The 26,101-nt window shown below is 44.5% G+C and overlaps 1 protein-coding gene across 1 annotated transcript in view; it reads left to right on the top strand.

Moving 5' to 3' along the window:
• The window catches only part of CDC73 (cell division cycle 73), a 2,122,897-nt gene that overhangs the window by 1,773,685 nt on the left and 323,111 nt on the right, over positions 1–26,101 (top strand). Inside the window, exon 14 of the mRNA XM_044085321.1 lies at positions 21,818–21,979. Coding sequence (XP_043941256.1) covers positions 21,818–21,979 — 162 coding nt within the window. The remainder of the gene's footprint in view (positions 1–21,817; positions 21,980–26,101) is intronic.

Here is a 26,101-nt window from a genome sequence, read left to right as displayed (position 1 = left end):
TGGAAAAAACTGTCAGTTTATGCCTTTCCTCCTCTGCCTCTTCTTCCCAAGGTCCTACTAGAAGTCAGACAAGAGAAACAAAAGATGATACTAATTGCCCCGGACTCACCCCTCCAATACTGGTACCCAATCCTAAGGAACTTGTCTCAATACCCAGCTTGGACCTTACCTCAAAGACCTCAACTACTCTCCCAGCAAAACAATCAGATCCTGCACAATCCACTCCAGACACTGAATATGGCAGCATGGCTGATCATGTAGTTATACAAACAGCACCTCTCAGTAAAGCTGTGATGGATGTCATTTTGGAAGCCAGAAGGCCTAGTACTAGAAAATCTTATGCTGATAAATGGAAGAGATTCTGTGCTTGGAATCAAGCACAAGGAACTGATACAGCAGGACCAAATATTCCTCAGATATATACTTGACTGACATGCTTGACAACGGGCCTAGCTTTCTCGTCAATTAAAATCCATGCCTTTGCCATTTCGGCTCATTACAATACAGAGCCACCAATCTTTTCTCATCCTTTACTAAAGCAGTATCTTAGAGGAGCCAAAATTTTAAGGCCTCCTAGATGATCACCAATACCTGCATGGGACCTCAATTATGTGTTGGAAAAGCTCACTCTGCTTCCATGTGAACCAGCTGCTACTGCTGATATAAAGTTCTTATCATAGAAAACAGCTCTGCTACTAGCAATTACTTCAGCAAGAAGAGTCTCAGAGCTACAGGCCCTCATGGCTGTGGAGCCTTTTGTCATTTTACCCAGACAAATCAGTCTCTGAGGACAAATCCTTCATTTATGCCTAAGGTGGTTTCCAGTGTGGCTTTTAACCAAACTATTCATCTTCCAACCTTTTATCCAAATCCGCAGAACAAGGGGGAGAGAATTCTGCATCCCTTGGATGTTCACAGACAGCTAAGATTCTACTTGAGCAGGACTAAAGCTCTAATAAAAACTGAGCAATTACTAGTGACATATGCTGCAGGATCAGAAGGAAAGGCTATTTCAAAGCAGACTATTTCAAAGTGGGTAAGCCACTGCATTCCTTTCTGCTACTTACACCATGACAAACCTGTGCCCAAGGGCATTAGGTCACATTCCACCAGAGCTGCAGCTACTTCAGCAGCCTTTCTCAGAGGAGTACCAACCAAAGACATTCTAGAGGCTCTACTTGGAGTTCTGGTCACACCTTTACAAAGCATTATCATTTGCCTCTCTACTCTAAGTCCAGGGCAGTTCTGCAGGGCCTTATAGCCGCACCTAATGCTGTTTAGCTACAGCCTGCCATCCATAGCTTTGGAATTCTACCCAAATGTAATGACTGCAACAGTGAAACACGAAGAACATAGTACAGTTGTGTGCACTTACCATAAATGTAGATGTTCAAGTGTATTCACTGTTGCAGTCCAGGTTACCCACCTACCATCCCCTTTTCATTCTGGAATTTATCTTTCCTTCTCTGTCTCCTACAACCTATGTGGTGTACTTGCTTGTAGATGAAGTTATAGTTTATATTGATGCATGTATATATAGTTTTTATATATATATTTTTGCTACCTTTTTGGGGGCACCTGACATCTTGGGCAAGAAAAACTAAAGAAAATGGCGTTGGCTGCTTGTTTTATACCCCTGACGTCATGGAAGAGGAGACAGCAACCGACGCAGGACCCAAGACTTTGGAATTCAGGCCGACTGAGGGCAACCTGCCAGCAGATTACACAAATGTAATGACTGCAACAGTGAATACACTCGAACATCTACATTTATGGTAAGTGTACACAACTGTACTTTGTATTGCTTTATACAGCATTAGCAGTAGGTAGGCGGCATTTTTTTCCTTACTTGTGTTTTTGAGGGTGAGGTTGTACATCAGAAAGAAGGGTGTAAAGACCCAAGCAGGTCTGACACATACGTATATGAAAGGGGTGTAATTCCCAACTTCAGACAGGAAGGGGCTGTGTTTATGGATGGGGCATGAGTGGCAAGTGCCTTATGGACAGTCTGTTTCTGTTGGCATATTTGTGTTGTATGTTTTTCTTAGTAAAAGTTATTTTTGTAGGTAGGCATTTGCAATCATTTTCCTGACTGCAGTAAGGCCTGCTGGTTTAAAAAAAAAAAAAAAACAGCATTCTATCCATGATGATTTTTTTAAAGTAGCCATTTGTTCAGTAATGTGCAGGGGAAGGCAAAGACCATTTAGTGACTGCTTATTGCTACAGAGAAGGGACTTGTCAAATACAACAGACATTCAGCATGTTTCCCCTAGATTGTGCAAGGTAAAATTATCGGGTGTAGTAAGGAAGGCGTCTGCATTCCAAGTATCAAGGGAGAGTTTCGAAATGAATTCAGCGTTGGTGTATGAGTTATGAGTTGATAAATCTAATGTTTGAAAAAAAAAAATCAACTGCTGTTTGTGTACTTGAAATGTTTGTTGACAATGACTTTGCTGAAATATCATTTTCTAAGTAATTGTGATTATCAGATGCTGATAGCAAACATCTGAAAGAGTACATTCAAGGGAGATTACAGCAGCACGTGAGTAGCATAGGCAACGTGTGAAATGATGCAATTCCTGTCAAGTTCCAGAATGGAGATGGTAATCACTGTGGATTCCAAAACTAAGACAGAATTGGTGAAAGTTACTTGGGATTGCAAAGTGTAGAAAAGTCCATTACAGTAAGCAGTTTTTAAGCACTGGGTTACCTCATTAGGTAGTAGCAGTCAGTCAGCTGTAAAAATTACATGGTGTGACTGAAAACTAGCCAGAGCCTTTACAGTTCACTGGCAACCCTGGCATTCCTAACGTATCTGTTAGATTCACCAACACCATTTGAAAGCTTCTGCTTATTTTTTCATGAGCTTGACCTGACAGGAATCAACACCTCTCTCGCATCCTTGCTGAAACACACATGCAACACAGATGCCAAGTAATGAAAATGTACTCCATAAGTCCTGGAAGTCTCCTTTCTCATCAGAACAATGTCTAGTCCTTCACTGGGCTGCATGACACACAGGGATGTGTCTGTCACTGAGACCCAGGTGATCAGGATGAGAAGAATGAACAAGAGTGGCCTATTCACCTCTTGGGGGAGCGGATTGTGTGACGTTGGCAAGCACACATGGTATTGGGATTTCTCCACTTTAGACTAGGGAAACCACTACTTTGCTGGTGCTTGAGTGTTGGATGTCAGGGCTGCTGTTGGTAAAGTCCCTTGTGAAAATCTGGGATGACCAGCCTGGACAGCCCATTGCTTACCACATTCACTTTTGTAAGCTGAGCATGTGCAGGAGATTGAGTTTCAGGTTAACAACTAAACCACCCCTTATGTCTGCCTAAGTGAAGGTTTCTTTCATTCAACCCTGTTGCTGGGAATGAGGAATGTATGGGTTGACTGGCCAAAAGCTGATTGATCATCAGGCAGGAGGGGCAAAAACCACCCACCCACACACAAAAAAAAGCTATGCATTTGTGGGCATATTTCCTATAAGGAGGACATTTAGGAAGCCACACCTATATGATTACTGATTTAGTGCTCTCAACACCGAATTCTTATTGTGTCGTGTGTAGGGATCATTTTGTACATGTACTGAAATTTCTGAAGCTCAGCAGTGATCTGCACATAACATTCACCAAGCTTAAAAACAAAATCTGCTTTCCACACCCTAGGGAAGCACATATTTGTACACAAGTCCCTTGTCTTACTTAGTGGATAACTTGGATTAAAGCAATTTGTGCCTTTAAAAAGCACTAGATTTGGTGTTAAAGCCTGTGAATATTGTGAAAACCCCAGCTACACCAGCAGTAGAAGATATGGATGTAGTTTTCATAGTTTACTCAGGAAAAGTGCACCCGAATCTCTGCAAGATCCACTGGTCAGAACAGTGAAGATCGGTCTTTGACAGGATTAGCTGTTGTGGACAGTGATGTGCATTTTACTTCCCTAGTTGTAGTTAGAGATTTTATTTTAGCCCTAGACTTGTGCTTCGTCTATCTTGGCTTTGTTATGTAGAGGAATGGCACCCTAGCTGCAACCAAACTGACAGGTATCTGTTAGTGGCCCAGGCACTGGGGTAGTCAGGCAGGGAGGGGAAGGAATGAATGGCCTGGCCCAGGCAAGGAGGGGAAGGAATGAAGGGGCATGGCCTGTTGCCTCTCTTGGGGTGGGGAGTGTTGCACATACTCGAGCACACTCTGAAGCGCATCTTCCCTTGGTAGTGACAGGAGAAATGACCAAGTGTTTTCGGAAGGGAGCAGAACTGCTTGGAGTGAATGCTGCTTGTAGAGGTGAGAAGACATCCTCCATGGCCAGCCATATCATGTCCCTTCCACAGCACTTTGCTGGGTGAGTGTAGGGAGGTAGGGCAAACGTTTGAACCACTCTGATGGCTGTCTAAATAATAGGCTGTCCCAACTGACCCTTGCTCTGATGAAGAACAGATGAGCTGACTGGCCTGAAAGGGGCTGACGTGACCGTCAGCTGGGGAAAAGAGAAAAAAAATTGTGCCTCATCTGTAGAGCCTGCTGCAAACAGAGATGTTCTTCGTGTTTCACTGTTGCAGTCATCATATTTGAGTTATCCCTGCCAGGGTAGCCGTCAGTCAGCCCAATACCAGAGGCTTACTATTTCTGCGTTGGTTGCTGTCGCTCCAGGACTGACGTCAGGTCATCAGTGGTATAAAATCAGGCAGCCGACGCCAATATATCAGTCTTTCTTGCCAAGGAGGCAGAAGCAGTTTGCATGAGTGCCGGTCGGCTGATACCCGAGTTTTTTGTTTCCCTCATTGGGGATCCTTTTTTTCTTGCTCTGACCGATGTCAGAAAAAGTTAATTGTCTTGCCTATGGAAAGCAAATACCACACCGAGACTTTCATTCTTACTGCGTCACTTATTTAGGCCCAGACCACGATGTCCCCTGCTGTCGCTTTTGTGCTTTGTTAAATGCCAGAACTATACATCGTTGGGCCCTTATTGTAGCTACATATTTTCGCTCTCAGTCCTTGAATTCCAATATGGCTTCAGTAAGCCATCCGACAGCTGATCTTCCGAAAAAATGTAAGGATAAAGACAGAGACGGACCGTACAGGTCCAGGACTGCTGACAAGTCTTCCATTAAGCTAGTCATCAGTTCTCCGGTCCTCAGTGAGGCGCTTTCACAGCCCCTAATGCCCGCTTCTATGGATTCGCAGGCCGCTTCCGAGACCCTTTCAGAGTCTGGTATGCCGCGAGCCTCTTCATTGACTAAGGTTCTTATGGATGTCTCTACCTTGGATGGGTCCTGAGCCGCTGAGCAGGCACTGGCTTCTGAGGAAGTAGTTCGCACTACCGATGTTAGATACAGACCAACGACTTCTTTCGCGTCTTCATTTCTTTCGAAAACTACCGAGTTTCTAAGGCCCAAGGTACAAACCACACCCAAAAAATGGACGACCCAAGCTCAGGCACCTGCTTCCTTGCCTCAGTCTCAAATGCTTAAAATGGCAGAAGACCTTATAATGCTCATCAGGGGAAGCCAGGCTATCCTTACCAAAAGAGAGACATGTCTCCAGTAGTTTTATTTGATCAGGAGTCTGATGACTGTGCTGCATCTGCATATGAAGATATGCAACCCCTCTCTACTTATGAAGATTCTGATGCAGAGGAATCCATCCCTTCAGCCTCTCCACCTGGGGATTTTCATTTGGGGAAGCCCTACATACTTTAAGGGAGCATTTCCAGTGGGAATGTCAGGGCTATCCTCAGTCAGAAAAGAGGCTCGGGGAATTCTTAGATCTTCCACAGCACAGACCTCTGGCCATCCCTCCTGTCCTGGATGTTGTGGATGATGTTTTTATGGAATCCAGTCTGACCCCTGACACCTTCCTTGCTCCAAGGAAACCTGACAGGTACTATTGAGTCCCTGACTCACAAATTTTTTTTCAAAATTCCTACTGCTGACCCCGAGGTCATCTTTCAAGGACCTAAAGGAATCAAAGCAGCTTCAGCTAAGAATCCCAGCCCCTCAGATAGGGATTCCCAAGCATTAGACAGATGGAGTAAAAAAAGTATACACCTCTGCTACTCTTGCTGTTAGAGAATTAAATTGTCAGCTTCATATGCTGAAATATTAGCAATGTACCATGGAACTCCTCAAACAAAAAATGTCTTCTTTCCCTGCTTGTGCAGAAACTAGAGTTACAAGAGTTAATCCATTCTGCAAGTCAAGTAACTAAGCACACCTTACAGTGTGGTTTTGGCCTGGAAGCATCTTACAAGGCAATAGTCACTGGTTCTGTCCTTAGAAGGCATGCTTGGCTTAAGGAACAACTCTTGCCAGGTCATGTCAAATCCAAATTATTGGACCTACCTGTGCACAAAGACAGCTTATTTGGCACCAAGGCAGAAGAGGTCTTAAAAAAAGATGGAAGAAAAAGCTAAATCCATGCAGACAGTTAAAGACTTCTTACAGGTTCAGCCACTGCGGTTCAGTAGACATTGCCCCTCCGAGCACTGGTCCTTTCCTGTCCCCTCCAGGTCAGCTCAGCCCAGATGCAAGGGAAGCAGGCCCCAGTGGAGTTCCTTCTCTTCAAAACCAGGTAGTGCAAAGCCACCCCCTTGTGGTAAGAACTCAGTGACTTTACACTTCCACCCCCTCCCTTTGCCCACCTGCTCTTGCCCCTAGGAGGAAAACTCTCCTTCCACGCAAGCAACTGGGCCATTACCAACGACCGCTGGGTCCTCAACATAGTGTCCCAGGGATACAAATTTTATTTCCACACACTGCCAACCCCAGAAGGGTTCAGAGATCTTCCCCCAAACCAATGGGGAGAGGCCAGAAAGCAAGTCCTTTCCCTTCTCTCTGAGGGCAATAGAGCATGTTCCTGCCGAACAGATAGGCCAAGGTTTCTATCCCAGACTCTTCCTGGTACCCAGAAAAGAGGGCACATGGCGCCCCATCCTCTATCTATCCATTCTAAACACCTTTCTGATGATACCAAAATTCAAAATGCTCACTCTCCAGCAGCTTCTACCTATGCTTTCCAAGGATGCTTGGTTAGCCACCCTAGACCTAAGAGAGGCCTACCTACACATCCAAGTCAGGGAATCATGCAGGAAATACCTACATTTCAGGGCAGGATCACTGCACTTTCATTCAGTTCTCTGCACTTTCCTTTGGCTTATCCACTGCCCCCAGAGTTTTCTCAAAATGTCTGGCTCCCCCATTGCTTATTGCAGACAAAGAAATATTCAAATTTACCCATACTTAGACGACTGCCTAATTCAGGCAGACAGTCAGGAAAAGCTGCTAGAGCACCTGACCTTTGTAAAGGACCTACTGACCTCCAAGGGGTATACTATCAACAAAAAGAAATCCAAACGAGTACCCACACAAAAAATTGTATTCCTGTGAGCAAGCCTGGGCACAGCATCCCAGATGGCATTATCCTTACGCCAGAAAAACAAGCCTACCTGACAGCCTACTTCTCTCAACTAGCCACCAGAACCCAGTTACCATCAAGGAAAATCCTGCAAGCTCTAGGGTTCATGGCTTCTTGCATTCTACTCATTCCATATGCCAGACTACATTTGAGGAAACTACAGTGGTACCTAAAAAGCCTTTGGTGTCAGCAGTCTCAAGACCTGGAAACTCTTATACCAGTGATACCTTGTCTAAGGAAATATTTTCTTTGGTGGGCAGCAGCATGCTACCACAACAAGGGACATATCTTCTCACAACCCCATGCTGCCCAGGCCCTCACCACAGATGCATCAGACTATGCCTGGGGTTCACACCTGGACAGCAGGTGCATTCAGGGCCAATGGAGCCCAATTCAAATACATCTGCACATCAACCAAAAAGAGATGTTAGCTGTTCAGCATGCCCTGACAGCTTTCAGACCCCTGCTCTTCCTGGGGCCTCTACTGATAAAAACAGACATCACCTCGGTGATGTGGTATATCAACAAGCAGGGAGGGACTCACTCTCCCTTTGGCACATGGCCTCAGCCATGCAACTGCACCTGTTAGCACAATTCCTGCCAGGCTCTCTAAACTCTCTGGCAGACAGCTTAAGCAGAAACCTGCTAGACCCACACGAGTGGCAGCTAGATCAAAGAATCTTCACCCTTGTAACCCAGAAATGGGGCACCCCGCAGGTCGACCTCTTTGCCTCCCACTTCAATCATCAGCTCAGCAAATTCTACACCAGGGAACTTTACAGCAAGGCCTGGAAAGTGGATGCTCTATCCTTCCAGTGGGTAAACCTCTTGGTCTATGCATTTCCCCCTCTACCTCTCATTTCAAGGGTACTGTTCAGAATAAGGGAGGAAAACCGAAGACAATCCTGATTGCCCCAGACTGGCCATGCCAGCACTGGTACCCACTGCTGCACAGCCTGTCACCCCTGTCAGTATGGCACCTACCTCAGATCCCAACACTCTTGACCCAGAGGAATGGATAATTCATGCATTCCCAATTGCAGACCCTCAATCTGGCAGCCTGGCTTATTCCCTGACCTCTATCCAAGCTGCCAGTCTAAGCAAACAAGTTTGAGATGTTCTACGTGAGGCCAGATACCCCAGCACTAGAAAATATTATGCTCACAAGTGGAAAAGGTTTTGCACCTGGATCCAGGCTAAGAGAGTCGGAATGGCACAGCCCTCCCTATCCCTCATCCTTTAATTACCTGGCAGACCTACTACACAGGGGTCTATCCTTCTCTTCTATTAAAATTCATGCTTCTGCCATCTCTGCTCATTTCAGCACAGAGGCACCTCTTTTCTCACACCCTTTCATCAAACAGTTCCTAAGCGGGGCTAACAACTTGAGGCCACCCAGAAGAGCTCCTACCCCAGCTTGGGACCTAAACTTTGTGTTGGAAAAGCTTGCCCTGCCCTCCTTTGAACCTGCAGCTTCAGCAGAGTTAAAATTTCTCTCTTGGAAGACAGCCTTGGTTTTGGCCATCACTTCATCTAGAAGAGTATCAGAGTTACAAGCACTTATGGCTGTAGAGCCCCTCATCATTTTCCATGCTGACAGGGTTTCGCTCAGGACTAACCCATCCTTCATGCCAGTGTGGCTCAACCAATCCATTAATTTGCCCACCTTTTTCACTAACCCACAAAACAAGGGGAGAATGATTCTTCACTCTCTAGATGTGCACAGACAGCTCAGATTCTACCTAGACAGGACTAAGTCTTTAAAAAAAAAACTATCAATTGCTAGTCAGCTTTGCTGCAAGAGCAGAGGGCAAGGCCATATCCAAACAAACAATTTCCAAATGGATAGCACACTGCATCCATTTCTGCTACAAACAGCACGGACACCTCCCCCCAAGGGGGTCAGGACACATTCCACCAGAGCAGCCTCCACCTCTGCAGCTTTCCTCAGAGGGGTCCTCACCAGTGACATCCTGGAGGCTGCAATATGGACATCTGTTCATACTTTCACCAAGCATTACCACCTGCCAACTTCTCCAAATCCAAGTCAGGCTTTGCCACTGCAGTCTTGCAGGGCATCCTAGTCAGCCCCCAGTCTTCTTGACTGCCTCCACCTTTTTCTTCAGCTTTGGGAATCAACCCAAATGTGATGACTGCAACAGTGAAACACAAAGAACATAGTGCAGTTGTGTACACTTACCATAAATGTAGATGTTTGAGTGTATTCACTGTTGCAGTCCTGGTTTCTCTCCACCCCCCTTGTCTTCTCTGTCTCTCTCACTCTCTCTCGCTCCTTACAAGGAACTTTTGTTATTTACTTTGTACTGATAGTGCTCTTCCACCATGACCTAGCTCCCTATTGGGTGCTCCTGACAGGGCAAGAAAAACTGATGTCATGGCGTCGGCTGCCTGATTTTACACCACTGATGACCTGACGTCAGTCTTGGAGCGACAGCAACCGACCCAAAAATAGTGACCCTCTGGTATTCGGGCCGACTAGGGCTACCCTGACAGGGATAACCCAAATGTGATGACTGCAACAGTGAATACATTTGAATATCTACATTTATGGTAAGTGTACACAACTGCACTTTCTGTGATGGTGTAAATCAGGGTAGGCCATAAATGCCACCACAGTTCTGGAAGATTTGTTTAGATGTAGGCAAGAGCAATAGTTAAGGGGCTTCTTGTTACCCAGAAATGTGAGCAGTAATATAGCATGGTAAGCCAAAAACAAAACGAACTGGATAATACATGGTTACCACTCTTCACAAAGGACAGATGGTTTCTTGTGGCATGAGGGTAATTTGAAGGGCTGCCATTAGATAGCAGTAGCAAAATGGGAGATGGAGTGGATATGAGCAACCAAATGCTCGGAAATTATGATTGTGCTCAGAAGACTTAACAGGACAAGAAGCTCTTTAACTTTCTGGACATAGCTGTGTGCAACTTATTTCTAATTTGCCAAAAAAGGAAGGTAGGTATGTAGACATTATAAAATTGTAGTGAAGCTTATGCAGGAGATTGAGGAAACACAAAAGGGTGATCGTTGTTCATAGGATCATAGGTGTTTACTAGGCTAATGGCCTTGGGCCCCTTACAAGCCTTGCCAAGCGTTTATCCCCAAAAAAGAAACCTCATTCAGCACCCGTCACCCCTGTCAGTGAGAGACAAAGGTGGAATCCCTGGGACGGATTTGTGGATGTTCATCGTGTTTCACTGTTGCAGTCATTACTCTTGGGTTATCCTGCTAGCGGGCTAGCCTCAGTCAGCCAGAATTCCAAAGTCTAGGTCAGGCGTCTGTTGCTGTTGCCTCTTCCCTGACGTCAGTGCACCAGGGGTATAAAAGATGCAGCTGATGCAATTTTCTTCAGTCTTTCTTGCCACGTGGTGCCCGAAGCAAAAGCAGTTCACAAGTGCCGGTCGGCCGACTCCTGGGATTTTCAAATCTGAATTTCATAACCAAAGTCTTCATTAAAGTTAAGTACCCCGTTGGGGAAACTTTTTCTTGCTCCAGACCGATGTCAGAAAAAGTTAACAATTGTATTTCTTGTGGGAAACAAATACCTCATAAGGATTTTCACTCTTACTGTATTCCTTGCCTAGGCCTTGATCACAACGTTGCTAGCTGTCGGTTTTGTGCTAGATTTAACCAACGCACTATCAAGCATCAGTTCGATTTTGCATTTCATTACTTTGGCCGAAGATTTAATTACATAATGCCGTCGGACCAGCCGACAACCAGAGTTAACAAAAAAAACGCAAGGACAAGGAAAAGGATAGGCATCCGAAGTCCAAAACTGACTACGAGACCTCTGCTAGCCCAGTCGCTGGTTCTCAGTGAGGCGCTTTCGCAGCCCCTGGCGCCCGCTACCTCAGAGCCACAGGCTGCTTCTGACTCCCACATGGAGCCCGACTGGTCCTCTGGATACTCAAGGTATTGGGCACTCTGAGATCATTCCCTCAGATGGGTCCAGAGCCGCTGAGCAGACACCGGCTTCTGAGGGTGTCTTCAGACCACCACAACTATATATTAAGCCATCTTCAGCTTCAAAGACAAAGACTAAAGCATCTCTAAAGACAAAGAAACAAGTACAGCATTTCTCCCTACTGACTTCTGCATGCCTACACAACAGAAAAAATAAAATGGATCTATCTACTTACTTGAGGGGTTCCCATCCCCTCCCCTCCTGAGGCCTAAGAGAGAGAGACAGAGAGACTCTTTCTTCTGATCTTCTTCCGGTTTCTCTTCTGATCTTCTCCTCTTCTGAATTACTCCGTAGGATTCTATGAGGATCTGATCCATCCCTTCCTCAAGCCTCCCCTCCTGAGGATCTCTTTGGGGGAAACCCTGCATACCATGAGGGAGCATTTCCACTGGGAGAGCCAAGATTATTCTGAATCTAAGAAAAGGCTTAGAGACTTTCTGCTACTTCCTCAGCACAGACCCCTTGCAATTCCACCTGTTCTAGACATTGTAGGTGTATTTTCAGAGTCCGGCCTGTCCCCTGACTCTTTACCCCCTGCACCTGCTAAGTCAGACAGATACTACAGGGTCCCGGGTTCTCATAAATTCCTATATAAAAACCCCACTGCTGACCCAGAAACTATTTCTCAGGGTCCCAAGGGGGTTAAAGCTTCCACTGCAAAAAAAACTGTCCCCTCTGATAGGGATTCTAGGGCTCTAGACAGATGGGGGGGACATTTACACTTCTGCTACCCCAAGGCTGTAAGGGCTTTAAATTGTCAGTTTCATATGCTTAAATATCAGCAATATGTAATGTGTCTGCTTAAACAGAAATTGTTGACAAATACTGAATGTTCAGAGAACAAGGAATTGCAGGATTTATTGCATGCAGCTGAACAAGTGGGAAAGCATACTTTGCAATGTGGTTATGATTCACTGGAGGCCTCTTGCAGGGCTGCAGTTACAGGTTCTGTGATTAGAAGGCATGCTTGGTTAAAGGAACAGAATCTGCCTCATCATGTTAAAGCAAAATTACAGCATGACACTTTGTTTGGTACTAAAGCAGAAGAGGTGTTGGAAAAAAATGGAGGATAAAGCAAAATCCATGCAGACAGTCAAGGATTTCTTACAGGTACAGCCACCCAGGTTTAGCAGGAACTGGCCTTCCAAAATTTGGTCCTTTCCAGTGTCAGACAGACCACAAAGAGGCAGATACATGCGTCCCAGAGGCAGATCTCAGCCCCAAGGCTCATACAGGCCTAAACAATGGGATGCTCCTACCTCCAAAAGCGGAGAAGAGAAATTACAACCTTAGAGGAAACAGTCCCAATGACTTTCCTCTACCAGATCCAAGCCCCTTTTCTTTTGGCAGCCCCCTTAGGAGGAAAACTAGCACTTATTTCATCAAATTGGCAAATGGTTACCCAAGACAAATGGGTCCTGAACATAGTGTCCCAAGGCTACAGGTTCCATTTTCACACTCTACCAAGGTCAAAAGGTATGCCAGACCTGCCACGCAATCAATGGGCAGAGGCACAAAAATAAATTGCAGCCTTCATGGACATGAGGGCCATTCAGCAAGTACCACAACAAGAGCAGTGGCAAGGATTTTACTCCAGACTTTTTCTAGTACCCAGAAAGGACAAAAACCTGGAGACCAATACTGGACTTGTGTAGCATACTCGTGCCAGTGTATAAGAACAAAGGGGGCATCCACAACTGTAGACAGTACAGAGGCATCAAACTCCTATCACATTGCATGAAAGTTCTGGAGAAGGTGAGTGATAAATGGATGCGCAGAGCAGTAGAATGTAAGGTGAGGGATTAGCAGTTCGGATTCAGATCAGGACTCAGCACAGTTGACCCGATGTTTGCGGTGAGACAGATACTTGAGAAGAGGATAGAGATGAGGAGCGAGTCCAACTGGGCATTCCTAGACTTGGAGAAAGCATATGACAAGTTCCCAAGAAAGCTGATCTGGGCAGTACTGCAGTGGTTTGAAGTCCCATAATCATTTGAAGAATTAGTGCAGGCTATGTACAAGAACCCAATGACTCAAGTATGAACAGTGTTCGGCCTCACAGAGGGGTTCCCAGTGGGAGTGGGTGTACACCAGGATTCAGCTCTAAACCCACTGCTGTTCATACTGGTGATGGACTACATTAGCAAACAGGTCGGAGGGGACAGATTAACAAAGTTGCTGTATGCAAACGATGTGGCATTGTGAGCTAGAACTTCAGCAAAGGATATGAGAATGGGATGCAAAACTGAAGGCACATGGGGATGAAACTAAGCGCAGATAAGATGGTGGTAATGGCAGCAAACTGGGGAAATCATTAGAAGCTAAGAATAGAAATAAAAGGGAAGATAGTGGAATAGGTAGACTGTTTCAAGCATCTGGGAGGGGTGGTTGAGGTGAAGGGAAGTCTGAATTAATGGTCAAAGCTAGAATCAGAGGGGCTGCAGCCAACTGGCATAGTGTGTCAGGTGTAGTCTATGACAAAAGAATGCCAAAGAAGCTGAAAAGTAAGGTGTACAAGACGGTGCTGCAACCAGTACTACTGTATGGTACAGAAACCTGGGAAGTAAAGGCAGAACAGTTGAAGCTATAAGTGATGGAAATGAAGTGCCTGAGAAGGGTGGTAGGATGCACACTATGGGACAGACGAAATGAGGACATAAGAGCAGAAGCCAAAGTAGCTCCAATTGCAGAAAAGATGAGAGAGAGAACAGGTTACAGTGGTTTGGACACAAGTGCAGAAAAGCAAAAGACAATCTGGTGAGGAAGATTTGAGACAGACAGGAAGAAGGTAAGAGGAAGCGAGGACATCCGGCAGAAGAGGTGGATGGACTATGTGAAAGATCTGCAACAGTCAGGCATGAGTGTTGAAGAAAGCAGGAGTGTGGCACTGAATCAAGTGTGTTGGAGACAGTTAACCCAGTACCCTGACCTCATGTCGAAAAAGTGGGAAAAAGGGGGCTGATGATGATTATTTGCTGTTACAGTGACCTCTTTTTGAAGATCTAGTCTTGTGTTTACCTTGCACACAACTGTACTTTAGTTTTGACTTTATTGCACATCAATACATTAAATTAAATCTGTTATTTTTTCTATTTACATTAATTTAATTTGGTTCATAGGTAGTTAATAGGCATGTAGTCTGAGTGTTGTGATCTCAGTGGACAAATTTCAAGCAGAGCTAAGTTGATTTGTAGTCACAGAATGAAAAATGGAGACATGAGTGAAGGCAGCAAATAGTTTATCAGAAATCAGGTTCAACACTTTTGTACCTTGAAAAAAAATACATAATTATATAGTAGTTACATAGTAGTCCCAGATAAAAACTAAAGCTACTAGGTTTTATGCACAACTCATAAAGAGAAAAGAATTGATTAATTTAGTTCTTTTAATTGGTTGGCAAAAAAAAAATCAGTCTTGGATTTTATACCACCATTGTAAAATAAGTGGAAAAAAAAACAGTATAAGCAATTTGGCATTTTTGTATCAAATATAGTTGTAGTCTGCTTAATTGTTGGATGGGTGAACACATGGATTAAATTCATTCCTCATTTTTAGTGGCACAGAATGCAGGGACATAACTTCAACCATATTTGCAAACTTTTAATGTTATGTTGTCCATATCTCGACTTCTTTCTTGCTGTTTTGGTTCGGAGTTGATCCTCGGCTCTGACTCTGCAGTATACTGTAGCTCGAGAGCTTTTACTGGCTCGAGGCTAGACCCTATCCCATCATGCCTAGCGGTAGTTACCCAGGTTTCGTTTGCAGCTCGCAGTGTCGAGATTGTGGATACTGGCTCAGGCTAAGTGTATTTTTTCTATTTGTTATTCTTGTTGAAATAAGTCTTATTTATCTCTCAAACTAGTTATTAATACCTGTCCTTCGTTCTTGTACCTTTCCCAGCCCGTCCGAGTGACTTGTGTTTGTTGGAGACTAACCCTTTTTCTCTCTAGCCTTTTCCCTCTTCTAGACCTGTTTAACATAGAGGGTTCTTTGTTTTTTTTTTCCTGCCTTCTTTAACTTTTAAGGAGTTGCCGTTTAAGTTAGTGGCTCTCCTTAGGTGGGGAGTTCGCCATTTAACTTAGAGGCTCCCCCCCCCTCTGCTTTCCTGTCTGTTTAAAAAAATATATATATATATATATATATATATATATATATGTGTGTGTGTGTGTGTGTATTTTTTTTTTTGTCAGTTTTTGGATAGTTATCTTGCCAGTAGTTTTTAGCCTTACATAGTGCTGGTCTGTATTATGCCCAAAGATACTGCCAAGGAATTGAAACCTTCGGGTTTCAAAAAGTGCGACTTATGCTGCCAAAATATGTCCCTTATGGATGGGCACACCAGTTGCGTATATTGTTTAGGACCTGTTCACCTGCAGGATTCGTGCTGTATGTGCCATGCTTTTAGTTCACGAGTCTTGCAGGAGAGAAGAAACAAATTAAATCTTGAGATTTACTGAAGAGATTTGATGCTGCTATGGAGGGGACTCAGCCAGCAAAACAAATTGGAAAAAGTCAAGCCTTTATCCTCTTCGGCTACAAGTTTAGACCCATCTAAAGAGAAGGGCAAGCCACAAGCTAAGTCGGACTCGACTGTCTGTTCTGACAAGACACTTTCAGCTACAGCTCCATCTGTGTTTTCAGAGCCAGTAAGGTCCCACAAGCATTCCAGGTCTTCTGCCTTGGAACTGGTGTGGTCTGTTTCACAGTCTCCATTATTACAGTCTGTGGTGGGCAGTCACCGGTCTTCAACCCATTCCTCTCGGTCATCCAGAAGCCTCTCAGATGATGATGTGGAGTGGGTGGTAAAGAGGCTTCTTAGGAAACCAGCTTTAGCCAAAATACTTTCAGGCCTATCCCAGATGGAAATGGTGCCGACAGTCCAAACAACACCTGTCTCGATTCCTCCTCCAACTCCTCTGAGTTCGGAGCGGGAGTGTATGGAAGTCCTAGTGGTAGAACAGTCTGTTCCAGTAAACCCCTCCACTCTTTTGGTTCAGACTACTGCTCTGATCTCCTCGATACCTCCTCCTGTCGAGGGATCTGGGAGTCGACGCTTCCTCATCGGCTGTGAGGGGGGAGCGGTATCGGACCCTTGTCGACCCTACTCTCCCTCTCGGAGCTTTGGCGCAGGTAAGCTCGGCTAATGCATTGGCCTCAGAGCTGTCGCCCTCGGTTCGGAGGAAGTCTCCGTTGTCTTCGGAGCCGGAGATTCTTTCGGGTTGGGACCACAATGCCTTTGAGGTGATGAACATGCTGTCTGCTGAGAAAGCTCCACCCTCTGCTCCATTGGCTCCTTTGCCTTCGGTGCCGGTGTCCACCTCTGAACCTCCCCTCCGCCACAAGTGTAGGGAACCCATGCTCCAGGACACCCCATTGGGTGATCCCACCTCTTCCAAACCCTTGTCTGAGCCTCCCTTGGAGGAGGTCCCTCGGAAGAGGACTTGCAAGAGGAAGCATGTGGATTCCAGAGTCCTTGACATCAGACGCAGACTTTGATGACTCAGAAGGTTCCCCACGGTCCCCCTCTGAAGATATCTCCTTTTCAGGCATCTTAGAAATCCTTAGACAGAGGGGTGATTGGAAGTCCCTTGCCCCTTCTGAAGACGAGTCCGTGTACCTGGATGCATTTGGTTCCCAACCCTTCACCTCTTGAATATCTCCTCCTTTCTACCCACTATTGCACGTAGTAAGTCGGAAGGCTTGGAGCTCTCCAGACATGATGGAACCAGTTCCGCGGAGGCCCAATAAATTCATTACAGCCCCTGAAGACAGACTCTTATCTAAAGGTGTTCCCGCTGATGCTATGGTGGTGGCAGCAGCCACCAAGAAGGAATTAGCGGAAACAACTTCATCTGTCCATCTGCCATTTAAAGTGTCTCGTACGATGGACAGATATGGGAAGCATATGTTTTCTTCAGCGAGCTGTACACTCAGGCCGCTGAACTATTTGTCCCACTTTACAAGGCTTCAAAGGGATCTTCTCAAAGAGTTAGGAGATACCTTACAGGATCCTACAGCTGCGGGAGCCTCGGACAAGGCGTCTTCTCAGGTTGTGACCTTGACTTCAGTGGATAACTCCTCCATGCGGCTAATTTCTTATGTAGCTGATGGGATAAGCAGGGCAGCAGGCACAGGGGTGGCCTTACGCAGACACTCCTGGATACGCCTTTGTCATTTTGCGGTGCCCTTCAAGTCTTCCTTTAAAAACGCCCCCTTTGACAGCTTTTCCTTGTTCGGGCCTCAGGTAAAAGAAACTCTTACCAGGTATGAACAGGATGGCAAAACTCTCTCTGCCGTGGGAGTACAATTTTCTGCTTCATCTAGGGCCTAACCTAAAGGCCAGAAGAGCGGGAAAATGTGGTTCCGGAAATTCCAGGGAGCTTCGCCTTACACCTGGAGATTTTTCCCACAGGGGCAGAGGTGGAAATAATGGAAGATGCCGAACTCGCTGCAGGGGGGGGGTCTGCAGAATCAGGACGACAGAGATACCTTCTCTTGTAGGCCCTTCCAGCGCTCCTGAAGGGAGGCCCAACTGTCCGACTCCAGAGACAGTCGTGGGGAGATTATCCTTGTACCCAAAAGCCTGGCAGACAATCACAGAAGATATATGGGTACTATCGATAATATCCGGAAGTTACAGTATCCCCTTCTCCCAACTTACCCATCAGAAAGACACACTATCCCACATGTTCCACCCAGTCTTCGGGAAAAAGCAAACCTAGAGGTTCAAAGGTTGATAAGAAAAAGAGTCATCCTGGAAGTCCCCGCAGACCAAATCAGATCCGGAACTTACTCAATGTTCTTTATAGTTCCAAAGAAAACAGGGAACTGGAGACCCATTTTGGATCTCACCAGGCTGAACAAGCCAGTCAAGAAAACAAAGTTCCCGATGGTAACACTGCAGTCCATTCTTACCCTTTCTGGGACAGGACAATTGGATGTGCTCTGTTGATCTCCAGGATGCGTACTCCCACATAAAAATGGACAGTCGGTCAAGGTGATATCCACACTTCCGGCTGGGAGCCAGTCACTATCAGTTCAGAGCGCTGCCCTTTGGTCTCACCACAGCCCCCAGGGTGTTCACTAAATGCATGGCAGTAGTTGAGGCTCACCTGAGGCGTCAAGGATTCCGGGTGTTTCCATATCTAGACAACTGGCTCACCACTGAGTGTCAACTAATCAGGGCAAGGGAAGCCACAATTCGCTCTTGTTCTCAACTTGGGATCACCATAAACTATGAAAAATCTGCCTTGTTGCCTTGTCAATATATATATTACCTTTATAGGGGCAGATTTAGACACAAGGGCAATGATAGTAAAGCTGCCTCAAGAAAGAGTATTAACGATCTGTCGCCAAGTTGTCATGTTGTTCACACAAAAGAGAATTCAAGCAGGATTTGTTCTCAAGGTCTTGGGTTCTGTGGCAGTGGCAATCACTCTGGTCCCTGTGGCTCACTTCCATATGAGAATTCTACAGTGGCTTCTATTTGCACAATGATCATTCCAGGATTTACCCATGTCACATCAGATTCTGAACACGGGGTCCTGCAGAAAGGATATGGAGTGGTGGCTTCACTCCCCTATGGTGACAATGGGCAGGCCGTTTCTACCCCCCAACCTGTAGCCACAGTGACCATGGACGCTTCCAAGATAGGATGGGAGGTATTATCTGGGACAGACTGTTCAGTGGATGTGACAGGAAGAGTACCACTTGCACATCAATGTCCTGGAGATGAAAGCGGTGTTTGACATTGCAATCACTTCAAGACTCTCTGCCTACTGGGACTATAGCAATTCAGACGAACAATATGTCAGTAGTATGGTATATTAACAAACAGGGTGGAACCAGATCTACAGCTTTGGCAATAAGCGATGTCTTCCCAACGTTTTGTGGTTGCAGTGCACATATCGGGGAAATCCAACATGATAGCGGGCAAGCTCAGTCTGGCTGTCCTGATGCCTCACGACTGGTCCCTGAAACAGGAAGTTACGGACTTGATTTTTTGCAAATGGGGCCAGCCATGCTGCAATCTGTTTGCCACCCCTCTCAACAGCAAATGCAGCAGCTACTTTGTCCTAGTCCCACCACTGGGACAGTCACCCAGGGATGCACTTGTTCACGATTGGCCCCGGGGACTGCTTTACGCCTTTCCACTTTTTCCCCTGATCCCCAAGTTTCTTCAGAAAGCACAGTCATTGGGTTGCAAGCTAATCCTTATTGCCCCTTACTGGCCTCGTCAGATATGGTTCCCATTCATTTGGCCTCACCTGCATGGGGAGCCTTGTATCCTGGACCCAGTACCAGATGATCTGATGCATCAGTCGGGGGCTCCCCATCCTTCCATTCAAACTCTCAAGCTCACAGCTTGGTTTCTCCACTTCCTGTCTTAGCCAGGCTTCCCGATGTTTCTCCAGCAGTCCAACACATTTTGATTTCCTCCCATAAGCCCACTACTAGGAAACTTTATGCTAGTAAATGTAAGAGGTTCTCTTGTTGGGCAGAAAAAAATCAGCTTGATCCCTTTACTGCTTCCATTTCAAAGATTCTTGAATTTCTTGCTGAAACCTTTGACCTAGGAGCAGCTGCAGCTGCTATCCGAGTTCAGTTAGCTGCCATTTCTAATTTCCATATGGGAGAAATGGGGTCCAATATCATGTCCCATAGGTTATGCAAGGCATTTCTAAGAGGTGTACTACCCTCTTAAGACCTCCAGTAAGAGAACCTCTCCCTCGCTGGGATCTAAATTTAGTTTTAGACGCTCTGATTCTTTCTCCCTTTGAATCATCTGCTTCTTGTCTGCTCAAATTTCTGTCTTGGAAGGCCATTTTCTTGGTGGCAGTTAACTCAGCTAGAAGGGTTTCAGAATTACAGGCCTTATCTATTCGTCCCCCATACTTGATTTTCCATAAGGATCTGGTTTCTCCCAGAACCAGCCCCTCATTCTTACCCAAGGTATGTTCTGACTACAATTTGACTCAGTCCATAGAGCTTTCTGTGTTCTTCCCCAATCATGGCAACAAGGCAGTGTATAGTTCCATTAGTTGGACGTTCATAGACAGTTATGTTTCTATTTACACAGGACCAATTGTTCATATCTTTTGCGGACAGTAAAAAAGGTTGTGCAGAATCAAAGGTGACTTTATCAAAATGGCTTTCAGGCACTATAAAACATGTCTACTAGTTGCATAAACATAAACTTCCAGGGAAAATTAAAGGTTAGTCAACAAGGGCCATGGCTACCTGTATTGCCTTTCAAGCCAGACTGCCTTTGGATTCGGTCTGTGCAGCAGCTACATGGGCTAATCCTCATACCTTTATCACTCATTACAAAGTAGATGTGGCCTCCCGGAACAGGGCATCCTTTGGTTCCATGGTCCTGAAGAGTTTTTCCAGTGAGCCACCCAAGAATCAGGTGCTGAGGACGCTGTCCCAAAGAGCAAGAATGAGGGCGAGATATGGACAACATAACATAAAGAAGTTATGTACTTACCATAACGTTCCATGTTGGTTGTCCTTGATCTCGTCTTCCTTCTTGCATCCCACCCTTCTTCCCCCTTCCTGGAGGATCAAGAGGAATCCCTTGTTTTTATTGGTTATACTGCCTGGGTTTCCTTTATTACCATACCTTATGGTTAGTCTCAGTCTACTTCTGTTACTCTTGTGGAGGGGGGTTACACCTTTATATGTAGGTGTCACCTGATATGCAGAGTATATCTCTGGTCTATTTGTATGGTCTAGTTTTAGGTTATCACAAACAGGATCTGGGTAACTACCGCTAGGCATGCTGGGATAGGGTGTAGCCTCAAGCCAGTAAAAGCTCTCGAGCTATAGTATACGGGCAAGTCAGAGCTGAACATCGGCTCCAAACTGAAACAGCAAGAAGGAAGGCGAGATCAAGGACAAAAAACTTGGAATGTTATGGTGAGTACGCAACTTCTTTTTTTCTGTTAATACTATTTGCAAAAGGTAGTGGCAACCTCTGTGCGCCTCCAAGTTTAAAACTAGCTAGGCAGAGATCTCCCCCCTTTACAATTGTAATTGAAAGTACATGGTTAAAGGGAAAATATGCATCATGATGTACGAGTACATAATTTGCATAGTTATGTAACTAGCAGGACAGTCGGTCTTCCTAAAGAATTTGCAGGAAAGGTGGGCAAGTATTGTAAAATTATGATAGATTTGGGCAGGAGGACTATAAGACACAAACTTTCAGGCGATTTTTTTACAGCTTATTTTCCTTTTCTTTCAAAAATGAAACTGACCTACTGACAGCCTAAAAAGGCAGATGTGCGTTATTCTATTGTGTAGAACATCATTCAGCTGGATAAGTTGTGCAAGCGAATCCTGTATTTTGATTCTTTTGCTTGTCTTTGTGACTCACCCTTAAAACTAACTATTGCCTTAGGTTTATCCCATCAGAAGAAAAGAAGAAGCAGGGTTGCCAGAGAGAAAATGAAATTTTAATCCAGCGACGAAAAGATCAGATGCAGCCTGGTGGAACTACAATTAGTGTAACAGTTCATTATCGTGTGATAGACCAGCCTCTCAAGCTTATGCCACAGGACTGGTAAGATGAGACTTTTCGTAGTCTTTTGGGGATTTAAATGACCTTTGGACATATTGTAGCCACTGATATGCTTTAAGTGGATGTTCACCACAGTGTGAGTTTGATTTATCAGATTCTTATTCATCTAGATAGGCAGGACAGTTTTGGTTTTCCTTTCAACTTATATAGCGACTCGTCATCTGGTAGTGGTCTCTTGTTATGACAGCTGTTAATTAAAATGAGAAAATATTAGTTCTAGGCAAAACAGATTTACACTGTTTGAAGTTTACGCTATGTAATGTGGACAAAGATATAAAGTAACCCTCTTTGAGGGACGTCTCATTCATCCTTGCATGCTAATGACAGTTGCAGGATCTTAATTCATCTATGTCTGTGCTGTTTATGAGGTGACTTCTCATCTCCTTGTTCAAGAATTTGTACCTTAAGTGTTCATTTATAAAGTTTTGGGTAAGCCCACTAGGCACAAGTGCCACTTGTTAGGGGTGACTGAATTGAGGATTGATAATATTAGGGCTTGCCATCCAGCACGCAGGTTGTGGGCAGGGGGCGTAATGACTGACAATTGGTTTGAGAGAAGCACTGTTTTCTCCCCAAGATTCTTTTCTATTAACGCCTTAGTGTCTTCAGTGCCCTGTAAATCATTATTTTGCTGAAGTTATAAAAATGCCATTAAAAGTGTATCAAAAGGGTGACTTAGGATAAGGACCTCTGTAAAAGGTGCAGATGTCTCACATTACCATGATCAAAAATGTTGCTAAACACCTGATATGTGGCATTTGCACTTCTTGCCAACAACAGCAAAGGTCATTCTCTGTGTTAATAATGAAACATTAAATTTAATATTAAAGAAGCTTATTTGTCAGGAACAGGTAATGCAAATAAGGAAGTTTCAGATACAGTGCAAGAGAAGGCTGCAAGAATGTACACAGAGGAGAAAAATCACCAAAATTGCAAAGATGCATTTCACAGTGCTAGAACTGGGTAGGCTGTATGTTAATCAAAGATGAGTCAAGAGTCTAGTCTGCAGTGTGGCAGTGCATCCAAACATCATGCCACACCATTGTGGGATGTCTTTGGGGCACTTCCAGCAATGTTACATCAGTCTGCCCAAGCTGATAAGATTGCTTTTTCTCTGGGCTTGCCAGACTCTGATGATTAAACAACAAGATTACTGTTCTTGTTATGTCAATCAGTGCTGGATTCGTACCAGTTCCTGTGAGATATTTGTAGTTGCACAATGCTATAGGATACAGACTACTTAGGAAGTCCTGGGCAAGTGGTCCAGGTAGATGATTCTTTCCTTATAGGCATTCTGTGATCCGGCATGTTGAAAATGTTACATATTAATAATCATTTACACCACACACGCACACACACATATATGTATGTATGTTAGATGTTTGCAAGAAAAATTATACAAGGGTTACTTGTTCCGTGGACCTGAACCTTATTTGTGACTCTAACAGAACTTGCTGGAGAAACAGATTTGTTTAACAAAAGGCTACCTCGTCTATGGAATAAACTTCCCAGCTTTGTAAAACAAAGCCCGTCCCTCACTCTCTTCAAAAAGGATTTGGATAAATATATGGAGAACAGTAAATTCACTCCTGGGGTACTGCCCATGCCACTTATGGACAGAGGCAGCCTGTAAAATGACTCGGGGCTCCAACATCCAAAGACCCTGATACTACCCCATTCCTTATCTGTGGAATTAAGATATATTGTCATATCCTGGGTATTATTGGCTAGGCTTGTAAAGGCTCTTATGCCATTGCCTAGTAGTCATCTATGAAATCTATAAAATATGTTGGGGTTGTCTGATTGTTGAGTACTAGGCATATATGAATGCACCAGCAAACATGGCTGTATTGTTTTGTGCTTTAAGGGGATGCTGAGACACTGTTGGCAGTTATTAAAGATTGTGTTAAATGCCACTGCCATCATCACAGATCAAAGGGCAGCTTATAGAGGGATTGTTGTCCTTCAAGAAATGAATCCTGCAGCTTTGAAAATGGTACGCAAAAGTTTTTTAACCCACTGACTGGAGCAGACACCAGTACAGTTAAAGCATACTGGTACGCAGTGAAGAAGTGCTTCAAGCCAATGAGTACGACTTGAGTCAAGATGGTGCTGTCTTACTTGGGTGTGTTTATGTGTTGGAATAGGTATGGCAAAGGTGTACTTGGTAGATTTTATGCTTTGTAGAACATGCTTGCAGATATTAGGACACAGCCCGTAAACAACAAGGAAAATATGAATCCAGAGGCTTCTTAAAACACTTTGTTCCATTGCTATGAACTCTGCTTCATAGCTTTTTTTAGATTTAGTCTTTGTGTGTGTGTGTGTGTGTGTGTGTGTGTGTGTGTTAAATTTTACTTTATTTTCTAATACATTGCATGGATTATTGTATAGGTACTGTGCATACCATGTATGAACTCAAGCTTGCATTTTCTTGTTTTGTATTCATTTTACTGTACTGCGTAATTATCTCTAAAATGACAAAGTAAATCTGCTTATTTACTGCTGCAGTTAGTATTTGTATTAAGTCTAGTAACGTTTTTTTGTTGCTTGTTTTCATCATCACCAATAAGGGGGCCCCCTAAATCCCCACCATATATTACTTGATAAGGGAAAATAAAAGCTAAATAGAAGTAAATGCTGTGGGAAGAAATAGCCAGGGAATTATGGCTATGCTTGTATAAGGCCCTAGGGCTGATAGCCTGGTACCAACCTATGAACCTAAACAAGCTCTGCAAGCGAGATTTTGGTGGACAGCAGACCCACCCTTATAGATGATGGTGGTGGTGGTGATGGCAGTTCCATTGTTGAAACTAACAGTTTTCTAAGTTTCTGCTCCATTTGTAAAGAGTTAAGTGATGGTAGTGGGGATAACATTAACTGAAGCAGTAATGATATATCATTGCGTTTGCAAACAGATTTGTCCCATTAGTAGATCAGTGCGTTTGGTGCTGGGACAGTAAGATATATTGTACTATGTCATTTGCGTATATAAATAGGGAAGTACCATTGGCTTATAGGTGATAACATCAGTTGGCATAATGCAGGCAAGTAAGTGTCATTAGTTTGTGATGTGCTAGCGTAGTATATGGGCCTTTAAATGGCCTGTTGCAGTGGGATGCTTCTGTTATTAAAGGGGTGGTGCTTGCCACTGTGCATCTCCCTCCCAGGCATTTAGTTTTAGTCTTGACAGCTATCATCTTGCCTTGAGTGCCGTGTGGTTACGTGATTTGTAAAAAGTCACACATCGTACATAAGAAAACTGGTGATCTTCACATTTCAGACCTTGCTGTTGATTGATGGGTGTGCAGGCCCTGTGAGGTGAGGGTTGAAACTTCAGTGAATATGGCATCCAGCAAGGCACTGAGTATATGAAACATTGCAAGGTAGTGTTTTCCTGAGCTGTGTCCTGCAGCATCTCTCTAGTGCCGGAGTTCCTCCCAGTCATAACAATAACCATGTGTTTGTGATAGTGTTTCTTGCTCAGTGGATTGTAAGCTGCTTGTTGTTTACAATGTGAATAGGGCTGTAGTGTACTGGTATTTGATAGGTGATCATATTCTTGTTATTGGTCAGTAAGCATCTGGCTCCTTGGAGTAGGATGGCACCCTAATTATAACCCAGATGATTCAGGTTTCATTGTCAGCTTCAGGCTAGAGGAGGCATCAGAGAAGTGAGAATAATGAACATGAGCCTGCTCACACACTGTCTCATTGGAAGTGGTTGGGTATGTCCATCTCAGTTAACATAGTCTGCCTTAAATCCCTGGGGAAGACCAGAGTTTAGGTGGTGATGTCTCCCCTGAAAGGAGGAGTAGGGCTGTTAAAGGATAAAGCATTTGCACCATCCTACTTTGCATACCCACTGCTTGAGTTTTGCAGTGGCTGTGTTGGGGCTTAAAAAAACATAAATTGTCTGCTGGTCAGTTTTCCGAAGATTAAAATGAACAGTAACAAGTAGTTATTAAACAGAGAATACGATGGTAACATTGATAAGGGTTTGACATTTGAATGTACTCCTGGGAAGTAAGGTGTGAGCTGCCCATTAGACCACCTTACCCCTTCAGACAGAAGGCCTGAACTTGCAAGTTCTTTTCTTGTCTCC

This window comes from Protopterus annectens, chromosome 10.part0 (assembly GCF_019279795.1).
Source record: "Protopterus annectens isolate FY-2018-M chromosome 10.part0, PAN1.0, whole genome shotgun sequence".
In the NCBI taxonomy this organism is placed as follows: domain Eukaryota; kingdom Metazoa; phylum Chordata; order Ceratodontiformes; family Protopteridae; genus Protopterus; species Protopterus annectens.
Note: the sequence above shows the minus strand (reverse complement) of the source record. Positions and strands in the feature narration are given on the sequence as shown.